Raw genomic sequence first — 18,477 nt, 5'->3', positions numbered from 1 at the left:
ACTAGTTCACTACTTTAAGTGAATACCGGTTCACAATAAAACACCAAGTAATTCTAGCACTGAACTCCGCAGCAATTGACAGGTGATCGTACTCTTACTCGTACACCTGAAACTAAATTCTGAAAACAAAAAGTATATCCTGGATTACAATATAATATGCAATGGAAGTTCAGTGCAGTGCAGTGCGGTTATTAATACTTATTTCAAGAAGAAAACTGTTGTAGATTCCGTCTCTATAAAAAATTAGAGCCTCATATTAATAATATTTTTCTCAATAGCACTGCAATTGAAAAGTATATCCGTCAATCCAAAAGAGAAATATAGCTTTGTTCAAAATCCATGACAATATTCCAGCCGGCTTGATGGTTTCAGAGGATGCTGAATATATTATGATAATGAGGAATGTGGCGAACTTCATGCTGAATTCTAATAATCTTCCCGTCTCCTACAGTATGCACTCGATCACTTCCTTTTGTGGATTCAAAATGAATGTATTGGTCCCTCTAGTTCCTGCTTACACCTATCCAAATGCACTCAAATCTATAAGGGGAAGAGAACGAGTGCGTACAGTGGAGAATTGTACTTCAGCCCCGGTTTGCAGGTTTTGTGTACCGCCCTCTCCGTATCTAAACCCTCCAATCAGGAGCAGCACATCGCTGAGCAGAGCTCACGCTATCTTGGCAATCCTCGGCTGCTGTTGGAGAGTTGACTGAGAGGACGGTAGTATGATGTGATGTCACTGGATTGTGGAAAGGTGAGGTGTCCCTCTCTCAGTCTGCGATGGTAAATCATAGGCTAGACACACATTGCCCAACAGCCCTCTCTGCTCACTTTGTCAGACATAGGACATATATATTATATATATATATATATATATATATATATATATATATATATATATATAACACAACATATAAGTACACTTTAGAAATAGCATATAAATAACACCTTGTGTATAGAAAATTAATTATTCGTTTAAATATGCTTTCATCAATTCATCAAAAAACTCAATTGTGGGCTATCACTTCAGTGCTTGGATTACTGCAATGTTATTTTAACCACTGTATCAATTTCAATATAATATAATTTAATATGAATCAATAGCATGTGAAATATTTTGTTTTAAAATTATTCTGTTTAAAGCAGCGGTTCCCAAACTGTGGGTCGCGACCCCCTAGTGGGGCGCGGGGGTACTGCAGGGGGGGCGCAGAAATAATGGGAGGGGGAAAAAATGCACACACAAGAGCTGTAAACAAACACTGCTTGCTTAAGGTTACCATCAGGGGTGTTGTGGGCGTTGGATGATAAAAATGAGAACCTGAATGGAGCGCAGGCCATAAACTGTAACAAAGAGGCAGCGAGGGGGCTCCATTCACGTCATTGACGCGCGCTCCATTCACGTCATTGACGCGCGCACTCCCTCCTCCAGCTATCTAGCAGCAACAACAACAATGGATAAGTTTATGAAAGAGCCAGAAGCTAAACGAAAAGCGAAGGAGCCCATGACAAACGTCCCAAAGCCAAAGTCAAGAAAGTATGACGATACATACCTCTCCCTGGGCTTCACGTCTAATGTGGTCGGTGCGGAGGAACGACCACTGTGTGTCCTCTGTCTCAAAACTTTAGCGGCAGAAAGCATGAAGCCTAGCAAGTTGAAACGTCACTTGGAGACCACACACCCGACTGATGTGAAGAAGCCCCTCGATTTCTTCAAGAGAAAACTCCAAGAATACCGTGGTCAGCAGAGCCGTTTCGTTAAAACAGCATCTGTTACGTCTAATGCTCAACTTGCCTCCTACAAAGTGGCATATCGTATCGCCCAGTCTAAAAAACCACACACCATCGCTGAGGAGTTAATACTCCCTGCTGCAATAGATATGGTTTCACATATGATAGACGAGGCAACAGCCCAAAAACTCAAAGCTATCCCCCTGTCAAACAACACTATTGCGAGACTCATCAATGACATCTCAGAAGACATGAAAGAGCAGCTTGTTGAGAAAATAAAAGACCAACGCTTTGCGCTCCAGGTAGACGAGGCCACAGATAGTAACAAGGACTGTCTGTTAATAGCGTATGTCAGATACATTTATGCGGAGGGTTTGAGCGAGGATTTGCTATTTTGCAACTATGTCCCAAACAGAGCAACAGCTGATGAACTGTTCAAAATCATAGACAAATACCTGAGTGAAGCCGATCTGAAATGGGAGGACTGTGTGGGGATATGCACCGACGGTGCCCAGGCCATGGCAGGAAAACGGGGAGGGCTCCAGACGCTCATCAAGCGCGTTGCACCGAAAGCAGTGTGGACTCACTGCATAATACACAGGGAGGCACTCGCGTCAAAGCAGCTGAGTCCAGAGTTGAATGACGTTTTGTCTCATGTTATCACCACCGTCAATTACATAAAAACAAGACCACTGAAAGCTCGCATTTTTTCCGCTTTGTGCGAGGAGATGGGCTCCGAGCACACAGCCATGCTATTTCACAGCGAGTCGCGTTGGCTCTCTCGCGGAAAGGTGCTGTCCAGGGTGCTATCGCTGAAAGATGAGATCCGAATCTACTTGGAGGAGGAAGGGAACGAATTTGCCAGCAAGTTTAATGATGAAGACTTCCTCATGAAATTGGCCTACCTAAGCGACATGTTTGAGAAGCTCAATGAATTGAATCTACAGTTGCAGGGCAACAACACACACCTTCCACATCTGGCAGACAGGATACAATCTTTCACACGGAAACTGGACATGTGGGGCAGGAGACTTGAACAGGGGGACATCGACTCATTTGGGAATCTGAAGGCATTCATCGAGACCAATGAGCTGCAGAGCACAGTGGTTCCATGTATGAGAGAGCACATCTCAGCCCTGAAACAAAGCTTCCAGAAATACTTCTCTGTGGATGACAGTGCCAAATACGACTGGATTAGAGATCCATTTGTTGCACCACCACCTGCCATGTTCAGCACTGCGGAAGAGGAATAGTACATCGACATGACTTCAGAGTCAACCATGAGGCTGCAGTTCACATCCACGACTTTGGCTGGGTTTTGGATTGGAGTGGAGAAGGACTACCCTCTCATTGGACAGAAAGCTGTGGGAATACTGCTGCCTTTTGCAACATCGTACCTGTGTGAGATAGGCTTTTCTGCTGTTGCTGCTATCAAAAGCAAATACAGGTCGAAGTTGAACATTGAGAATGAACTGAGAGTGGCAGTCTCAAAACAACAACCCCGCTTTGAGAAGATTTGCAAGGCAAAGCAAGCACACACAAGTCATTGATCGTAATTGTGATAGAAATGTGAGGAGTAAGAATAGTGATGCAGTAGAAATTAGTTAATGTTGATATGTTGAATATTTCAGTGGCACAGGATCATTTGCCAAGCACTTATGTTCCTTTTCAAACCATAATAAAATATAAAACTATAGTTGGATATACTGTATGTGTCTTGTTATTATTAGAAGAGAAAATGTAATGTTTTTACAACTTTATACAATTAATTATATCAATCTAGGTGGGAACCGGGTTAGGGGGGGCTCGAAAATATTTCCAATTACCCAAGGGGGGCCTGATTGAAAAAGTTTGGGAACCACTGGTTTAAAGTAAGACGTGTATGTGAACATAACTTAACGTAACTTCAGACAATGATTGTCTTCTTATCCCATGGACTACTATAACAAATAACAACACACTTGTGTTTGCTTGTTTTTAATGTAATTCCACAATACAAAATGTTTTAATTTGTTCTGTAATTCCTTCTGCAGGTAATTGGAAAAGTTATTATGGTACCAGTTATTGATTACAACATGGTCTGGTCTGGTCTTCAAAATGCACAACCTCCAGCGATCATTCAAAGTAAATAGAGAATAATGACAGTGTAACAACAATTAGCCAAATTAAAACTCTAAGAATAACCTAACATAACCATATCAAAGTGACACTATGTCATTGAGGACTGTTTTCATGGACAGATAGTCTTAACACACATGTTCACAAGTAGTGGTTGAAGACTGTCTCATATTTCTCTTGTTTCCCTGATGTGACTTTGGGCTCTCCGTTTGTTTTTATGAAGTCCTGAGAATAAATAACAAAACACACGGTTTCATTGAACATATTTTGTAGGCATAGAAACATAATATTGTTACAAACACATGGAAAGCCAATGGTCCAATGTTATTCAGCAATGTGTTATCTCACCTCCAGCTCCTCCAATGAAGCACTGCCCTCCTCCACTTTCTGACCAATCCCGTGGCTGAAGCTCTTGTACCGCTCCTGTCCGAAAGACATCATTATTCCACCAAAGCATAATTTCTTCTAAATACTGTATGTGGTTTAGAATTCAGAAAGGTTAATGAACTTTGGCATATGGCTCATACATTAGCATGTTTACTATTAGCATTACATCTATGTACCTTCACCATGCTGGTGATAACCCCTTCCTCCATGATCCTGACAGCGTTCCTCAGGCCGCGGGCAAAAGCGTCCATGGCTCCGATGTGGGCGATAAACAAGTCCTCCAGGTCTGTGGACTCTCTGCGCACCTTGGCGTCAAAGTTCAGACCTCCAGGCTGCAGGCCACCTTGTTCAATAACAGTCTGAGGCAGATATATGAAACATGCTTATGACCTCACTCATGTCCACGTTCAATACAGATGTTATGTACATTTAACAGTATGCATGTGTGTTCTGTAAGATAAGTGGGTGGAAGGCATCATCTCAATGCCTCAATCTAAATCAACCATGTAATGTTCAGTACTGATATCAGGTAAATAACCACGGTTTGTTGTGCAACGTGCTTTAATACATACAGTATCAACATGATTCATGTTCTGGCTCACCTTCATCACCAGGGTGATGTTCCTGATGTCCATGGGGAACTGGTCCGTGTCCCACCCCAGGTCAGGAGACCCCGTGTTGGAATCCACTGAGCCCAGCATGCCGAACCTGCAGGCCAGGACACAGGGTTCAAGGTTCAGTGGAGCCATATAAGACGTCTATGAGTGGAACATCCTGTCTGATGGGACTACAATGATATGAATGATAACCAGTGTTTATTTTGGCAGGCTATTTTACATTTAGTCTTAGTCTTTTCACGAAGATGCACATTAGTTTTAGTCACATTTAGTCATTTTGATGCTTCTTAGTTTTAGTTTATTTATTTGATTGATTTATTAATTAATTGTTTTTAGCAATTTTAGCAATTATGACTTCAGTCAACATTTCTTTAATGAAAATCTTATGTGAAAAAAAACAAAAAGAACTAAATGTGACGAAAGCTAACGTGCATCTTCATCTAAAGACTAAGACTTCATGTAAAATAACCTGCCAAAATTAACACTGATGATAACATTGCTTACACAGAGGCCATGACAATGTCGTGTTCATAGGAATGTCCTGCCAGAGTTGTGTGGTTGGGCTCAATGTTCAACTTGAAGTGACTGTCCAGTCCATAGTGCTTCAGGAAGCCAATGACAGTCATGGCATCTAGAGGGCGTTGAAACACAAGGTACAAAGAAAAAGGTACGACACAGAAAAGTACAGCATAAATGAAACTAATCACTTAGAATGTGGGCAAACCGGCTAATGCTGAGTGTAATGCCTTACCGTAATCATACTGGTGTTTGCATGGCTCTTTAGGCTTGGGTTCAATTAGGAACTGACACTTCAACCCAATCTTTTCTTTGTAATCTGGTTTACACAGAAATAGTTTAGTTATCCCGTGCAACTGGTAGGTATTAAGAAGGTATTATTTTTAGCACAGGAGAGTCTGTCGCAGGGACTTCCTGTCAAATGCCTCACGCTAGAAACAGGCGATCCTGCCCAATGAGCTAGGCTTACTTACTTACTTACTCATGCTACAGTACTTACTCACTGCCATTTTGAAAAAGTTGGCCATGTGTTTCAGTTCAGCAGCGACATCTGTGTTGTGTACAGAGAGGAAACCCTCCCTGCCACCCCAGAAGACTGATGACACACAAAAACATCATCATCATTAAAACATGAGAGATTGTAATGATGACAGATTGAGATCATGGTAAACGATGGTATGAGACACTTTGAGTCCTCTTCATCATACCAAAGTTCTCCGCCCCCAGCTTTTTGGCTACATCCAGTCCCTTCTTGACTTGAGCCCCAGCATAGGCTAAAACATGACAGTCAGGGTTGGTGGCTGCACCATTCATGTACCTAACAAAATACAAATAAAACACCTACGTATGTGAAATAGCAACGGGTGCCTCTGTCATAAATATGGACAAAGATCTCATGGAAAACTATGCCTATCAGAAATATAGGAGGGAAATTGACCTTGAATGAGCAAACAGGTTGCAGGTGACCCACAGCACCTTGACTCCAGTCTTGTTCTGAAGCTGTAAGGCCAAGTCTGTCATTTCATCCAGGTTTCTGTTGGACTCCTCCAGAGTGGTGCCCTCTGGGGCCATGTCCCTAAAGACAGAGGGTGGATATAATACCTTTATGCCCAAGAGAGAGAAAAATAATCTAGGCTGCAACTTCCTTGAAATGTAAATGCACTAAGAAGAGCAATTGCTTGATAAAGGAGACACACGTTGAGACGATTACCTGTCATGAAAGGTGTAATACTTCACCTGGAAAACATACAATACCCAATGTCAAACGCAGAATTCAATTCAAAAGACATACAGTAGTGTAGGTGCTATATAAATAATCCAATTAACAATAATGAAGTGTGAAATTGCCCCAGGGAAGAGTGTCTGCTGCCTGAGAAACAGCTAATGGTGATCCTAATAAACTAAACTAAACTACATTGTATGGGCACTAACTCACACCCAGTTTAGTGAAGAATTCAAAAGCTGCATTCAGCCTTTTCTTGGCAGATTCCATGGCGTTACCACCATCATTCCAAGGCCTCTGGAGGGTGGGGAACCCAAAAGGATCAGCACCTTGTGAATGGACGACAAATGAGAGACATGGCAGGGGAGAACCTGGGTTGTGTTTCATGTGTTTCTGAAGTGGCTAATATGAAGTCGCTTCACAATATGTTGTCTACATGAAATCATGAGAGGATTACGAGAATACATGTATGTAGGTGTGTGTGTGTGTGTGTGTGTGTGTGTGTGTGTGTGTGTGTGTGTGTGTGTGTGTGTGTGTGTGTGTGTGTGTGTGTGTGTGTGTGTGTGTGTGTGTGTGTGTGTGTGTGTGTGTGTGTGTGTGTGTGTGTGTGTGTGTGTGTGTGTGTGTGTGTGTGTGTGTGTGTGTGTGTGTGTGTGTGTGTGTGTGTGTGTGTGTGTGTGTGTGTGTGTGTGTGTGTGTGTGTGTGTGTGTGTGTGTGTGTGTGTGTGTGTGTGTGTGTGTGTGTGTGTGTGTGTGTGTGTGTGTGTGTGTGTGTGTGTGTGTGTGTGTGTGTGTGTGTGTGTGTGTGTGTGTGTGTGTGTGTGTGTGTGTGTGTGTGTGTGTGTGTGTGTGTGTGTGTGTGTGTGTGTGTGTGTGTGTGTGTGTGTGTGTGTGTGTGTGTGTGTGTGTGTGTGTGTGTGTGTGTGTGTGTGTGTGTGTGTGTGTGTGTGTGTGTGTGTGTGTGTGTGTGTGTGTGTGTGTGTGTGTGTGTGTGTGTGTGTGTGTGTGTGTGTGTGTGTGTGTGTGTGTGTGTGTGTGTGTGTGTGTGTGTGTGTGTGTGTGTGTGTGTGTGTGTGTGTGTGTGTGTGTGTGTGTGTGTGTGTGTGTGTGTGTGTGTGTGTGTGTGTGTGTGTGTGTGTGTGTGTGTGTGTGTGTGTGTGTGTGTGTGTGTGTGTGTGTGTGTGTGTGTGTGTGTGTGTGTGTGTGTGTGTGTGTGTGTGTGTGTGTGTGTGTGTGTGTGTGTGTACTGTGTACTATTGATCTTTCATTACCAGTTCCACAGAAGGTGTGCCAGTAACAGACAGAGAATCTCAGCCAGTCCTCCATCTTTTTGCCCAGCAACACCTGTACAATTGATTAAGTTAAAATAGAAAACTTTAGGTGTCATCATCATTGGAGTTGCACTCTCATTTGTGCTACAGGCCTACTGTAGCCTACACAAATAACAAACACGTCTATGATGACATCTGATCATCATGACCATAGTTTGTATAATTTTAGGACAAAACACATAATATGGTCTGATATGATATGCCATAAAAGACTCACACTGAAAATGTGTATCAGTAGACTGAAATGAGTGTGGCTGAAAGAATCTGACAGTCTTGTAAGTTAGTAAACTTGCATGTAGGCTACAGCTGGCCTACTGTATTGCCACACCTACTTCTTCCGCATTGTAGTGTTTGAAGCACAGGACGTCTCGTGCTCCAGCGTTGGGGACGTAGGGAATCTTCGGAATACCTGAACCAAATGACAGTCTTCATGATGCGACGGGAAATCAGCCATTCAGATAGATACGTCTTTCATTTTGTATAGGCCTACTAATATTTACCAAAAAATGACCATGCTAATTTGGGGATTTCTGCAAAATTAAGTTTATATATCCTATGTTATGGCGTTGCATGAATAAACACACAAGATTTATTTTCTGAATGCAAAAGTTGTTTCCAGCTGGGGTGCTGTCTGTGCCTGCAGAGTTTACGGCATATGGCACAGGCTGCCGCACTTTAAAAATAGACTTCCACTGTGCAGAAGTATAATCTTTGAAACGAAAGGATTACCGTTAAAGAATTCTGTCTCCGTTGCCATTTCAAACACTTCAGAACTTCGGATGTCTGACGCTTTTACTTGAAGTTGCTGCCACTTCGTCTTGATCCGAAACACAAAGAAATGCAATCTTCACGTTGTCCGCAAGGTGTCACTAAACACCGATCAGAACATTCTTTCTATGCAATCATTGGACATCAATCATACTTTTGAGATTTAAAGATTTTAGAAGGGACCAGAAAGAGACCGAACGGTTTCATACCCCATACCTCTGCTCTTCCAGTGTGCACCAAGGTGTGGATGTTTAGTGAGCCCTTTTCCCCTACATTCATTAGCAGACTTTGGTCTGAGTAGCTTAGATTATTGCAGTCATTCCCATATTTCAGTTTATGCCCTGCCTATTTTCTCTCCGACATCTGAAGGAGCAAAGTTATGAAGACAATTAAATTAAAAGGCAACATAGCCTACATAGTGACATCAAGTGGGAGGCTTTAAAATACCTGGTTGACATTGTTTATGATATGTTTATGATTTTGAAACAAATGTTGACTTTGTCCAAAAATAAACAGAGATATTGTTTTTGTAAAAGTACTTACATTTCAGTAGACATTATCTTCCGACAAGCCTATGCAGCCAATACATGTTCAATATCTGATGTTTATTTTAATACAATGAAGCTTTTACAAAATATCTGATGCAGAAACATCAACAAAAAGGTAGAAACAACACAAGAGACGCCATACATTCACACATCCATAAATACATATTTACATACATTAGAGTAGTACACAGAATCCTTCAGAACCTTTGGTCTGGAACACCAGGCGGAAAACAACAAACATTCGCAGCAGAAAATATTTCTATGTGCACTGTTGAAGCCCTATCATTTTTCCAAGTACCGAACACAGTGCATAATGCCATTTCCTTCACACATATGAAACAATGTTTTGCATTGGTTAAGGATTTTCCCTATGTTACAATTGTTTATTTCATAAACAACGCTAAGTTTGCATAATAGAATGGAAGGCAAAACAAATACCACCAAATACCAGGCACTGTAGGATGAGGCACTTGTGCACCTAACAACGACTGGTTTGGCGTCATGACATTTGGCACATGAGGGTGGTACTGTACTGTATGTGTGTGAGGTGGGAATAACAAGGAGGAGACACTTTATTAGGAGGAAGAGTCTGGCTGCAGGCTGAGCTCTGTCTTCTTCTTCCTCCTCTTCTTCTTGCCGCGGCAGGGCTTGCACACGCAGCACAGGATGCAGGGCGAGGCCAGCAGCAGCAGCGGTGAGGTCACCAGGACGATGAGGCTGACGCCAACCAGGATCCCCACCACCTGACGAGAGAAGAGAACAGTCAGACAGGTGTCAGTCAGTTGTCTGATGTCAATGAACGGCCAACTGTAGCAGAGGAGGGGAAAAAAACGGTTACCATAGAAACACTGAACATCACCTGTGTTCTGTTCCACATGACGGAGGCTCGGGAGTGGCCCAACTTGTTCCTGCATGGTCCTTTATCGTAGTGTCTCAGAAATATATCACCCTGAAGATACACATTGCCAGTTCAGACGTATGTTAGCAAACATCATCAGCAAGGGCAATTATAAGAAACAAAAGATAACAACTTCAATATTAGTATAAGGCAGGGAGGGGGGGGGGGGGGGAGACTTACATCCAGGTTCTGCAGGCAGTACCAACAGAAGGTGTGTTTGCAGCTCTTACACAGCATCTGGGCACAGCCCTGGTTCCTCTCTATGTACACACCACACATCGGGCACTGCTTGATTGGCAGGTCCGAGTCACTGCAGGACTGAACCCTTTAGACAGGTGGGTGAGAGGGGGGGCAGGGTTAAACCACACGGCGCTCAATGGGGTTGTTAGATCTGTCAAGAGGAAAGATCTGTTGTCTTTAATTAGCACTGGTTCGTTTGAGTGCTGGGCTTGAACTGAACCGTTTATTTTGGGAGAAAACCCAACACTATAAGGGTATCAATGACTGAAGACCACGGTAGGGATTTAATGAACAACACTGGACTTGGACTGCTGATGTAAACCCCTACTCAAGAACTATTCAGAATGTCCATGCTGTGATTCACACCCTAGGGCTCAAATCTAAGGGTTTCAGGATATGTGTCTCTTTATGTCCGCCTTATACAGCATAATAATGTATTTGAGCAATCAAAGACTTTGCCTCCAGTACACAAGATACTTTGTGTTGTGGATGCATCCAAATGGATTCACTCCCATCTCCACACTTCCTAATGGCATCAGTGAGGGTGGCGCAAGGGGCGACGCCTGATATACATTATGTAATAGAGAGGGTGTGGCATTACCGAGGGCATTACTGAGTAACACTGAACACACTGAGTCACGGACTGACTGACTGACGTACCTGCTCTCTGAGGAGGGTGACATCATGGGCTCGTGCTCTGGGCAGAAGTGCCCGTCCTGCCAGGAGCCCCTGCACCCGGAGCAGAAGACGGTGTTGCAGGCTGGGCAGGGCACGGACGTGGGCAGGCCCTCTGCACTGGGCCCCACGGTGCACACAGCCTGGCACTGCACCACCGGGCACCAGGCTTTACTAGGATCAAGCTGCACCCCTAGATGAATCAATGAATGAAACCAAAATAAATGGTACATTGTCTGTTATTATTATTGTTATTATTATTACGGGAGTATTATTCACAAAAACAGTTTATAACATGGCATGTTTTATATCAGCCGAATACTGTGACGATTCAAATAAAATTTCACTAAGTATCAGGGAGAGAGATGATACTTAGGGTTTATTTTCCATGTTTACGTGATTAAAAATGACGATCTCAGCTTCTTCATGTCTTTTCTATCATTGTGTACAGATGTGGAGGGGCCTGCATCAGCTCATAGTTTCTGAATGAATCATATAAGAAGGGAACCCTCAAAAACAAAAACACTCTGAACTTTGGTCTACTTTCACAATCCAATCTTCTAAGTCGTGATTTATGGCACAGCAATGGACTAATATTGGTTTCTGTGTATGGTTCGACAGTAACATTGAAAAAATACCAATAATACCCCCGAGCTAAACCAACTCCAGATTCCAATTTGTTAAATGTCAGACCAGTCGGGGAGCTTTAGTTTCCACAGTATTTTCACAGATTTTCTTTGTGCTCTCATACGTTACTTTCACTTCTCATGCCAACATCTAGCTGCGGTTCCTCACCAACAAAAGCTCTCGGAGAGAGAACCACAAATGGACAGTATGATTTACATACTTTCAGTACCTCCCAGACAGCTACTTTGAATTGGCGTATGCTGATCTGCAGTGAAGCTAGAGTTACATTAACCTTTAAGCTGGGTTAGGGAACAGAAGGGGCAGGGACAACAACCCCACAATATTCCAGGCATGTAAAGCTCACTACCCTGTGGGATTGCCTAACGTAATGCCAGCCAGATGGCCCGGGACCTGAAATAGACAGCTGTTTCCAGTCATCAGCATGTTAATTCATGGTACCTCTTTCAAACTTCAGACGTTGGTAGAGTTCCACCTGATCGGCAGGGGCAAAGGAGGCTATCTGCAACAACAGAACAGAATGGATAAGAATGTACAATACGTGTCCTTATTACAAGATCACTTTAGTGCATAGATACAGAAACTGAGAATTCAACACTGGGATACTGTAATCTCATCATCTCACAGTGACAGGGACCTGTAACAAGACTAGAACTGACATATTGGGCTGTGCAGCACTTTTAGACTTCTAGACAGTCTCATTTGGACTTGATATTTGCTGCTAGGTATGGTTGCATTACTCAAGATAGTGAAATGGTTGGCTGGCTAACTTTCAATAGCTGACACTCAAAGTCAAATAAATCTTTGAATGATACCCACACCCAACTCAAACGTCACTACACAGGCAAATATTGCCTAAGTACACTGGCATTGAGTGGGGTAGCCATATCATTAGGGATTAAGGATTATTCTCACAATTGATTCTGGTTCAACATGGTCTAAATATCCATGTAGCCTAGTAGTTCTCAAGCATATAAGATCCAGTACCTCCGAATCCAGCAGGGCTCCGATCCTCTGACAGGCCATGTCAGGACATGTGACCGGGGCTCCGCCACCCTCCCGGATAGCCATCTGAACATACTGCTGCAGACACTAGAGGAGGAGGGACAACACAGGGTTAACATACTGCTGCAGACACCAGAGGAGGAGGGGCAACACAGGGTTAACTCTGCAGACACTAGAGGAGGGGCAACACAGGGTTAACTCTGCAGACACTAGAGGAGGAGGGGCAACACAGGGTTAACATACTGCTGCAGACACTAGAGGAGGAGGGACAACACAGGGTTAACATACTGCTGCAGACACTAGAGGAGGAGGGGCAACACAGGGTTAACATACTGCTGCAGACACTAGAGGAGGAGGGACAACACAGGGTTAACTCTGCAGACACTAGAGGAGGAGGGACAACACAGGGTTAACATACTGCTGCAGACACTAGAGGAGGAGGGGCAACACAGGGTTAACATACTGCTGCAGACACTAGAGGAGGAGGGACAACACAGGGTTAACTCTGCAGACACTAGAGGAGGGACAACACAGGGTTAACATACTGCTGCAGACACTAGAGGAGGGACAACACAGGGTTAACTCTCAGCTGGTATTATTAGCCTGTGTCTCACTTTTTTTAAGTCTATTGATCAATTCTATACCCAAAACATGGAAATCAGCATTATGGCCTCCCCCTACTAAAAGGTGGAGACCCCTTTCAGATGTTAATAATATCTTACTTGAGATGACTAGAGGTGTACCCCAGGATTCCATTTTAGCTCCTGTTTTGTTCTCCATTTTTATCAATGACATAGGGAAATGGATGCAACCAGTCAAGTTGATACAGTAATCTATTCAAATGCTCCCTCTCTGGTGCAGGCTGCTGGAGAGCTCCAGATTGCCTTTCAGTCTCTACAGACCTCTCTGTTTGGTCTCAAAGTCTTGAATGCAATAATTTGTTACCTTCACTGAGCTCGCTCTCAGCCAGCGAAGGTTAGCATTTTTATGCCTGGGGTCATACCCATTGAAAAGGTGTCATCCTACCAATACCTCGGTATATGGTTGGACAATAAGCTGTCCTACAAAGTTCATCAAGGAACTGGATATTCTTGTGAGGAAGCTTAAACTGAAACTGGTTTTATTTTCTTAACAAGGCTTGCTCTTTGTTTGAGGCTAGAAAGAAGCTTTCTTTTCTGTCTTGTAATTGGTTATGGTGACTTAGTGTACATGCATGCAACATCTTCTCTTGCACTTTGTTACAAATGTCAAGTCACTCACCTACCATCACACCGTGTATCATAAGGTGGCCTCTATGTGGTTGCTATTTGCTACTAAAACTCTGGTAAAAAAAACTCTATTCAGGAGGAGTGTCAGTGTTTTCTGTAGGTTGTTCCTATCGATCATATTGTTGTGCTGATTGTATTGTACGTTTTAAATTGTAATGTTATATTGACTGCTGCTGCCTTCTTGGCCAGGTCTCCCTGGCAAAAGAGACTTTGTGTCTCAATGTGTTTTTACTGGTTAAATAAAGGTTAAATAAATAATAATAAAAATATATAATAAATAGAGTGAATAAAGACCGGTCACAACAATGAAGTTAAATAGTAGCAGTCCTTGGACATTCTGAATGAAGCAACAATGTATTATTATGGATATAAATCAAGTCAAGATTAGATGCCTCGGTCAAGTGTACTAGAATGCATACTTGCACTTGAAACTATTTCGAAGATACCAAAGCAGTCCAAATATGTGGCAAGTCCTGTTTTGTCTACCCGATGAAGCAGGCCTCAACCAGCTGAAGCCAAGTGCATACTGTTTATCCATAGGCCAAACTGGTGACCAGTGTGTTGTGTTTACGGTATCCCTGTCTGTTTGACCTTGCGCTAGCAACTCAAATGGCTCCATCGCCAGGCAAGGATTAACACCTTCCACTGCCACACATCCCAGGAAATATCTGTGTCAAGGAACGACAAACCTCAATAGAATGCTAGCAGACTGCATTCCAAAGAAACAAAAAAAAAATGTTTCTGGGAAAGCAGTGATAAATATTTTGTCTTGGGTTTGGCAGACACTGCCTCTAGAACACTAGTTCTTGTAAACACGTCTAGCAAGAAAAACATCTTAACTAAAAACAGGATGAAAACACAAGTTTCTTAATCCTGGATCAGGTGTGAGTGAGAGGAGGTTGACGCTGTCTGCCGGGGTCTACCTACCGGAGTGCAGAAGACACAGTTGCAGGTGTGCAGTTGACTGGTTGCGTCTGAGGGGTGCTCGGTAAGGCACAGCTTGCAGGAGACCAGGGGCTGGGGAGCCACAGCTGCTGGCTCTGCTTGGGTTGGACTGCTGTTGGCCATGGTGGTAGTCTCAATGCTGCCTCGTAGCTGTTGGTCTGAGCCCTTCTGCTGGGGAGAGGGTTGGTCTTAGCCCTCCTGCTGGGGAGAGGGTGAAGCCATGTCCTCCATGTTCCTACAGGAAGAGAAGAGCACACACAGCACTCAACCAACAGCCTCCTCATACTATACCTCAATATCAACCAACAGCCTCCTCATACTATACCTCAATATCACTAGCACAGTTACATGTGCTTAAAACACCAAGAGGATTCAACACTAGCAGACATGATAATATTATTATCACCTCCAGTTACTGGAGATAGAGGCCATTATTAGCCCTCTGCTGAGACAAACAGAACACCATCGTGTGTGGCCATTGGCAAAGCCTTTGTTTTAGATTCCTCTCTAGGGTGCAGCACTTCAGAACATTAAGGGGGGTGATGATATCTTTGTTGAAGGGAGCAAGGGACATTTCACAATTGTTTACCCTCTACAAATGTAAACATTTGCCTTTCACCAAGAAGGTCACTTCAAAGCATGTCATGGCACAGGTCATTTGTGGTGCTAATTTCACATGTTTTGATTTTTTTCTGATGCAGGGGAGAGGGCTGATGTTAGGCTCAATGAAAGAGGAGAGAGCCAGAGTCAACCTCTCTGCCATCCAATCCCAAAAGGTACAATATATGAAATACAGCTATAATCCAGGATTAGGGTGGATTATTAAATGACTGTGGAAGCAGGACAGGGCCACAAAATGGTGAAGGTAAAAACACATTCAGCAGGAAGAGTGGCTAAAAAAAGCTGTTGATCATGCATTATCCCCACACGTTCCTGTTGTTCAAGTTGGCTGGGGAATTTATTGCAACCAAATCAATACTGCCAACATCACTGTCCTAAATTGACTGTGCTCTTCTATCCACTATTGATTTACGGCACGCATGCAAAACACTGATACTAGCACTTTGAATGTGCACATTTATTTCTGCACTGTCATTGTGAAGGTTCCTGCATTGCGTGGAGAGCAGGGGAACAGACGTCTCACAATGCTACCATTGTCTGCTTCCCCTGCTCAACCATAGTACTGTCTGTCCGTAGCTACAGGTGAAAGTAATAAACCTCTTTGTTTTGCATTGTGACACCATGGTGCAGTCTCAGTTTTCATGTAAACATGCCTTCCTGGAAAGTCCCACACTGGTTCAAAACCTTGACTCAACATTTTCTAGATATCAGAGTGATTCACATTGAGGAAAGGACTGCTAATTTGTAGTTAGTGTTTGTCATTAGTCATTTACAGGGAGTGTCGAGAAAGCATTGAGGACAAAGGTCAGAGTAATTACATATGTGTGTATCAACATCAGATACTGTACCGTGATGAATGATAGATGGGCAACATGGACTATTCATTAAGCAAATGGCCTTTGACTAATAGAATGTTTCACTTTGCAGTTACCATTCTGTAATTGACATTCCCCATGGATCAAGATCTAGATGGCATTCCAGCCAGGGATCAAAGCCTCATTGTCCACTACACAAGCTAGAACGGAAAACCCGTTCAGCTCTGTGAATAGTTGCGATACAGAGTGACTGTTGTAAGTTAGGCAGCTGTGCCTGTGATGCTGGACTATAACACATTCATTCAGTGTGTGTGTGTGTGTGTGTGTGTGTGTGTGTGTGTGTGTGTGTGTGTGTGTGTGTGTGTGTGTGTGTGTGTGTGTGTGTGCGTGTGTGTGTGCGTGTGTGTGTGTGTGTGTGTGTGTGTGTGTTCAAATATGAACATTTACCCAAGGGATTTAAATGACTGATCAAAAATAAATTGACACCCATTGCTAATATGTTCATGTACAGTAGGGCTATACTGTAAGTGGGAGTGACCTGCAGACATCATTCTCTCTTCATTTACCTGTAAGGCAAAGTCTAAGGTATATTTCCCCAAATCAACCTAGGTAACAATTCATAGAAATCAGATTACACACAGGCTTGGTTCTTTTAGCGCTACAATGAAAGACAGTCTTTCCTCATAATGCAAGAAGGGTGTTGAATTTGTCGTGATGTATCGGTCTTCTTGTCTCCTAATTAATCACATATTGTAAATAGTTACGTTCAACGCACGAAATGGATTATTATTATTTGACACATCTGTATACAAGGTTGTTTGAGATGTCATTCTGCATTACCAACATAATAAAACGAAATTAAGGAAAAGGACATTTGCGCTATTCAGTTATCACAATAAAAAGGAATTGCATTAGAAAACAGGGAGAGGGTCCTACCTTCCCAGTGGACCACTGCGTGTACGAGCTGCCTCTGTCCAGATCACAGCCGCAGTGCTTTACTATGACACATCTGTTACTGATACACAGTCACCTACAAAACACCTCCGCTCGTCACGGTACTTGCAAGCACCACCCATTTACCTCTTCCGACTGCACCGCACGCAACGCCCTGCTGTTACAGGAACGCAATCAAATGGTTGGCCAGGGGACTGTGCACACTGTATCCCCTAACCTGCCTGTCCTCCCCAGATGGACGTGCATCTCTGTGTGTTCAGCCCAGCGCAGCGCAGCATAGATGTTCTTGCTGCTTAATAGCTGCTGCCCAGGAAGTGGACGGTGATTGGTGGAGTGGCCTCTAGGCTGCCCCCCCCTGGCGGCTTGAGTTCAGTCCCATCATCATCATCACCGTGCAATTTGGCCTGAACATTGTCCAGTATTACTTTGACTACAATATAAACAGATATGAAAGATGATATACTACTATAATTGGTGCACAGAAATGTGCGAAATTCAGTTTCGCATTAGACCTTCAGAAAGGGTCTTTGTCTGTCTGTCTGTCTGTCTGTCTAATTGTCTGTTTTTAATAAACCCTTAGTTAGGCCTACTGTAAAACAAATTGACTTGTGGCATTAATATAGCCTAGCTATAACACGTTTGCATCATTTGACTAGGTGACTCTGCCAACAGTATTATATTGTACAAATATACACACTGCTACATTGTTCAGTCAAGGCTTGTTGATGACAGGAAAATAGGCCTGGCGTGTGGGGTTGGCAATTAAAATAAATCAACAATTCGCTATGCTCACTACGCTTTTTTCAATTTAAAATACTGTATACAATTATTGCAACCAAAAGAGTGCTCACCATGGGACATTGAACAATCGCCACTATGCAGATTCTGTAGTGAGGAATAGCATCTGTTTTGGTATTGCCCCTTGTGTCTGAATTTTGGTCTAGGCCCTAGGGGCAATATTCATCTAAAAATAACCTTACAAAAAGCAGTATTGTGTGACTTAGTATCTGATAAACAACCATTAATGAATAATCATACTCTTTGCAAAAAGATTATTTTTTAGCTTAAAATCTGTGCAGGCTTTAAAAGTTTCAGGAACAATGTAAAAATATATGGCACAAGGAATGGTTAAGTACACGTTTGGCAAGGAGATTAAGGAGGCCAGACGACAGTACT

The 18,477-nt window shown here is 43.0% G+C and overlaps 2 protein-coding genes across 2 annotated transcripts; both read right to left on the bottom strand.

Moving 5' to 3' along the window:
• Window positions 1–3,987: 3,987 nt before the first annotated feature.
• LOC308166708 (uncharacterized protein) lies at window positions 3,988–9,555 on the bottom strand (the record flags this gene model as incomplete). Its single annotated transcript, XM_080541034.1, has 14 exons — window positions 3,988–4,071; window positions 4,195–4,269; window positions 4,410–4,592; window positions 4,836–4,941; window positions 5,355–5,481; window positions 5,602–5,685; window positions 5,866–5,961; window positions 6,074–6,183; window positions 6,304–6,441; window positions 6,577–6,602; window positions 6,802–6,917; window positions 7,860–7,932; window positions 8,252–8,328; window positions 9,534–9,555. The coding sequence occupies 14 exons, from the start codon at window positions 9,553–9,555 to the stop codon at window positions 3,988–3,990; spliced, it is 1,317 nt and encodes a 438-aa protein (XP_080397160.1).
• Window positions 9,556–9,810: 255 nt separating this feature from the next.
• Window positions 9,811–15,034, bottom strand: rnf144b (ring finger protein 144B; the record flags this gene model as incomplete). Its single annotated transcript, XM_080541033.1, has 7 exons — window positions 9,811–9,978; window positions 10,095–10,184; window positions 10,314–10,458; window positions 11,034–11,241; window positions 12,135–12,195; window positions 12,681–12,785; window positions 14,894–15,034. The coding sequence occupies 7 exons, from the start codon at window positions 15,032–15,034 to the stop codon at window positions 9,811–9,813; spliced, it is 918 nt and encodes a 305-aa protein (XP_080397159.1).
• Window positions 15,035–18,477: the final 3,443 nt, after the last annotated feature.

The sequence above is a fragment of the Nansenia antarctica genome (assembly GCF_963989245.1).
Source record: "Nansenia antarctica genome assembly, chromosome: 10".
In the NCBI taxonomy this organism is placed as follows: Eukaryota; Metazoa; Chordata; class Actinopteri; order Argentiniformes; family Microstomatidae; genus Nansenia; species Nansenia antarctica.
This window is presented reverse-complemented; position numbering and strand designations above follow the sequence as displayed.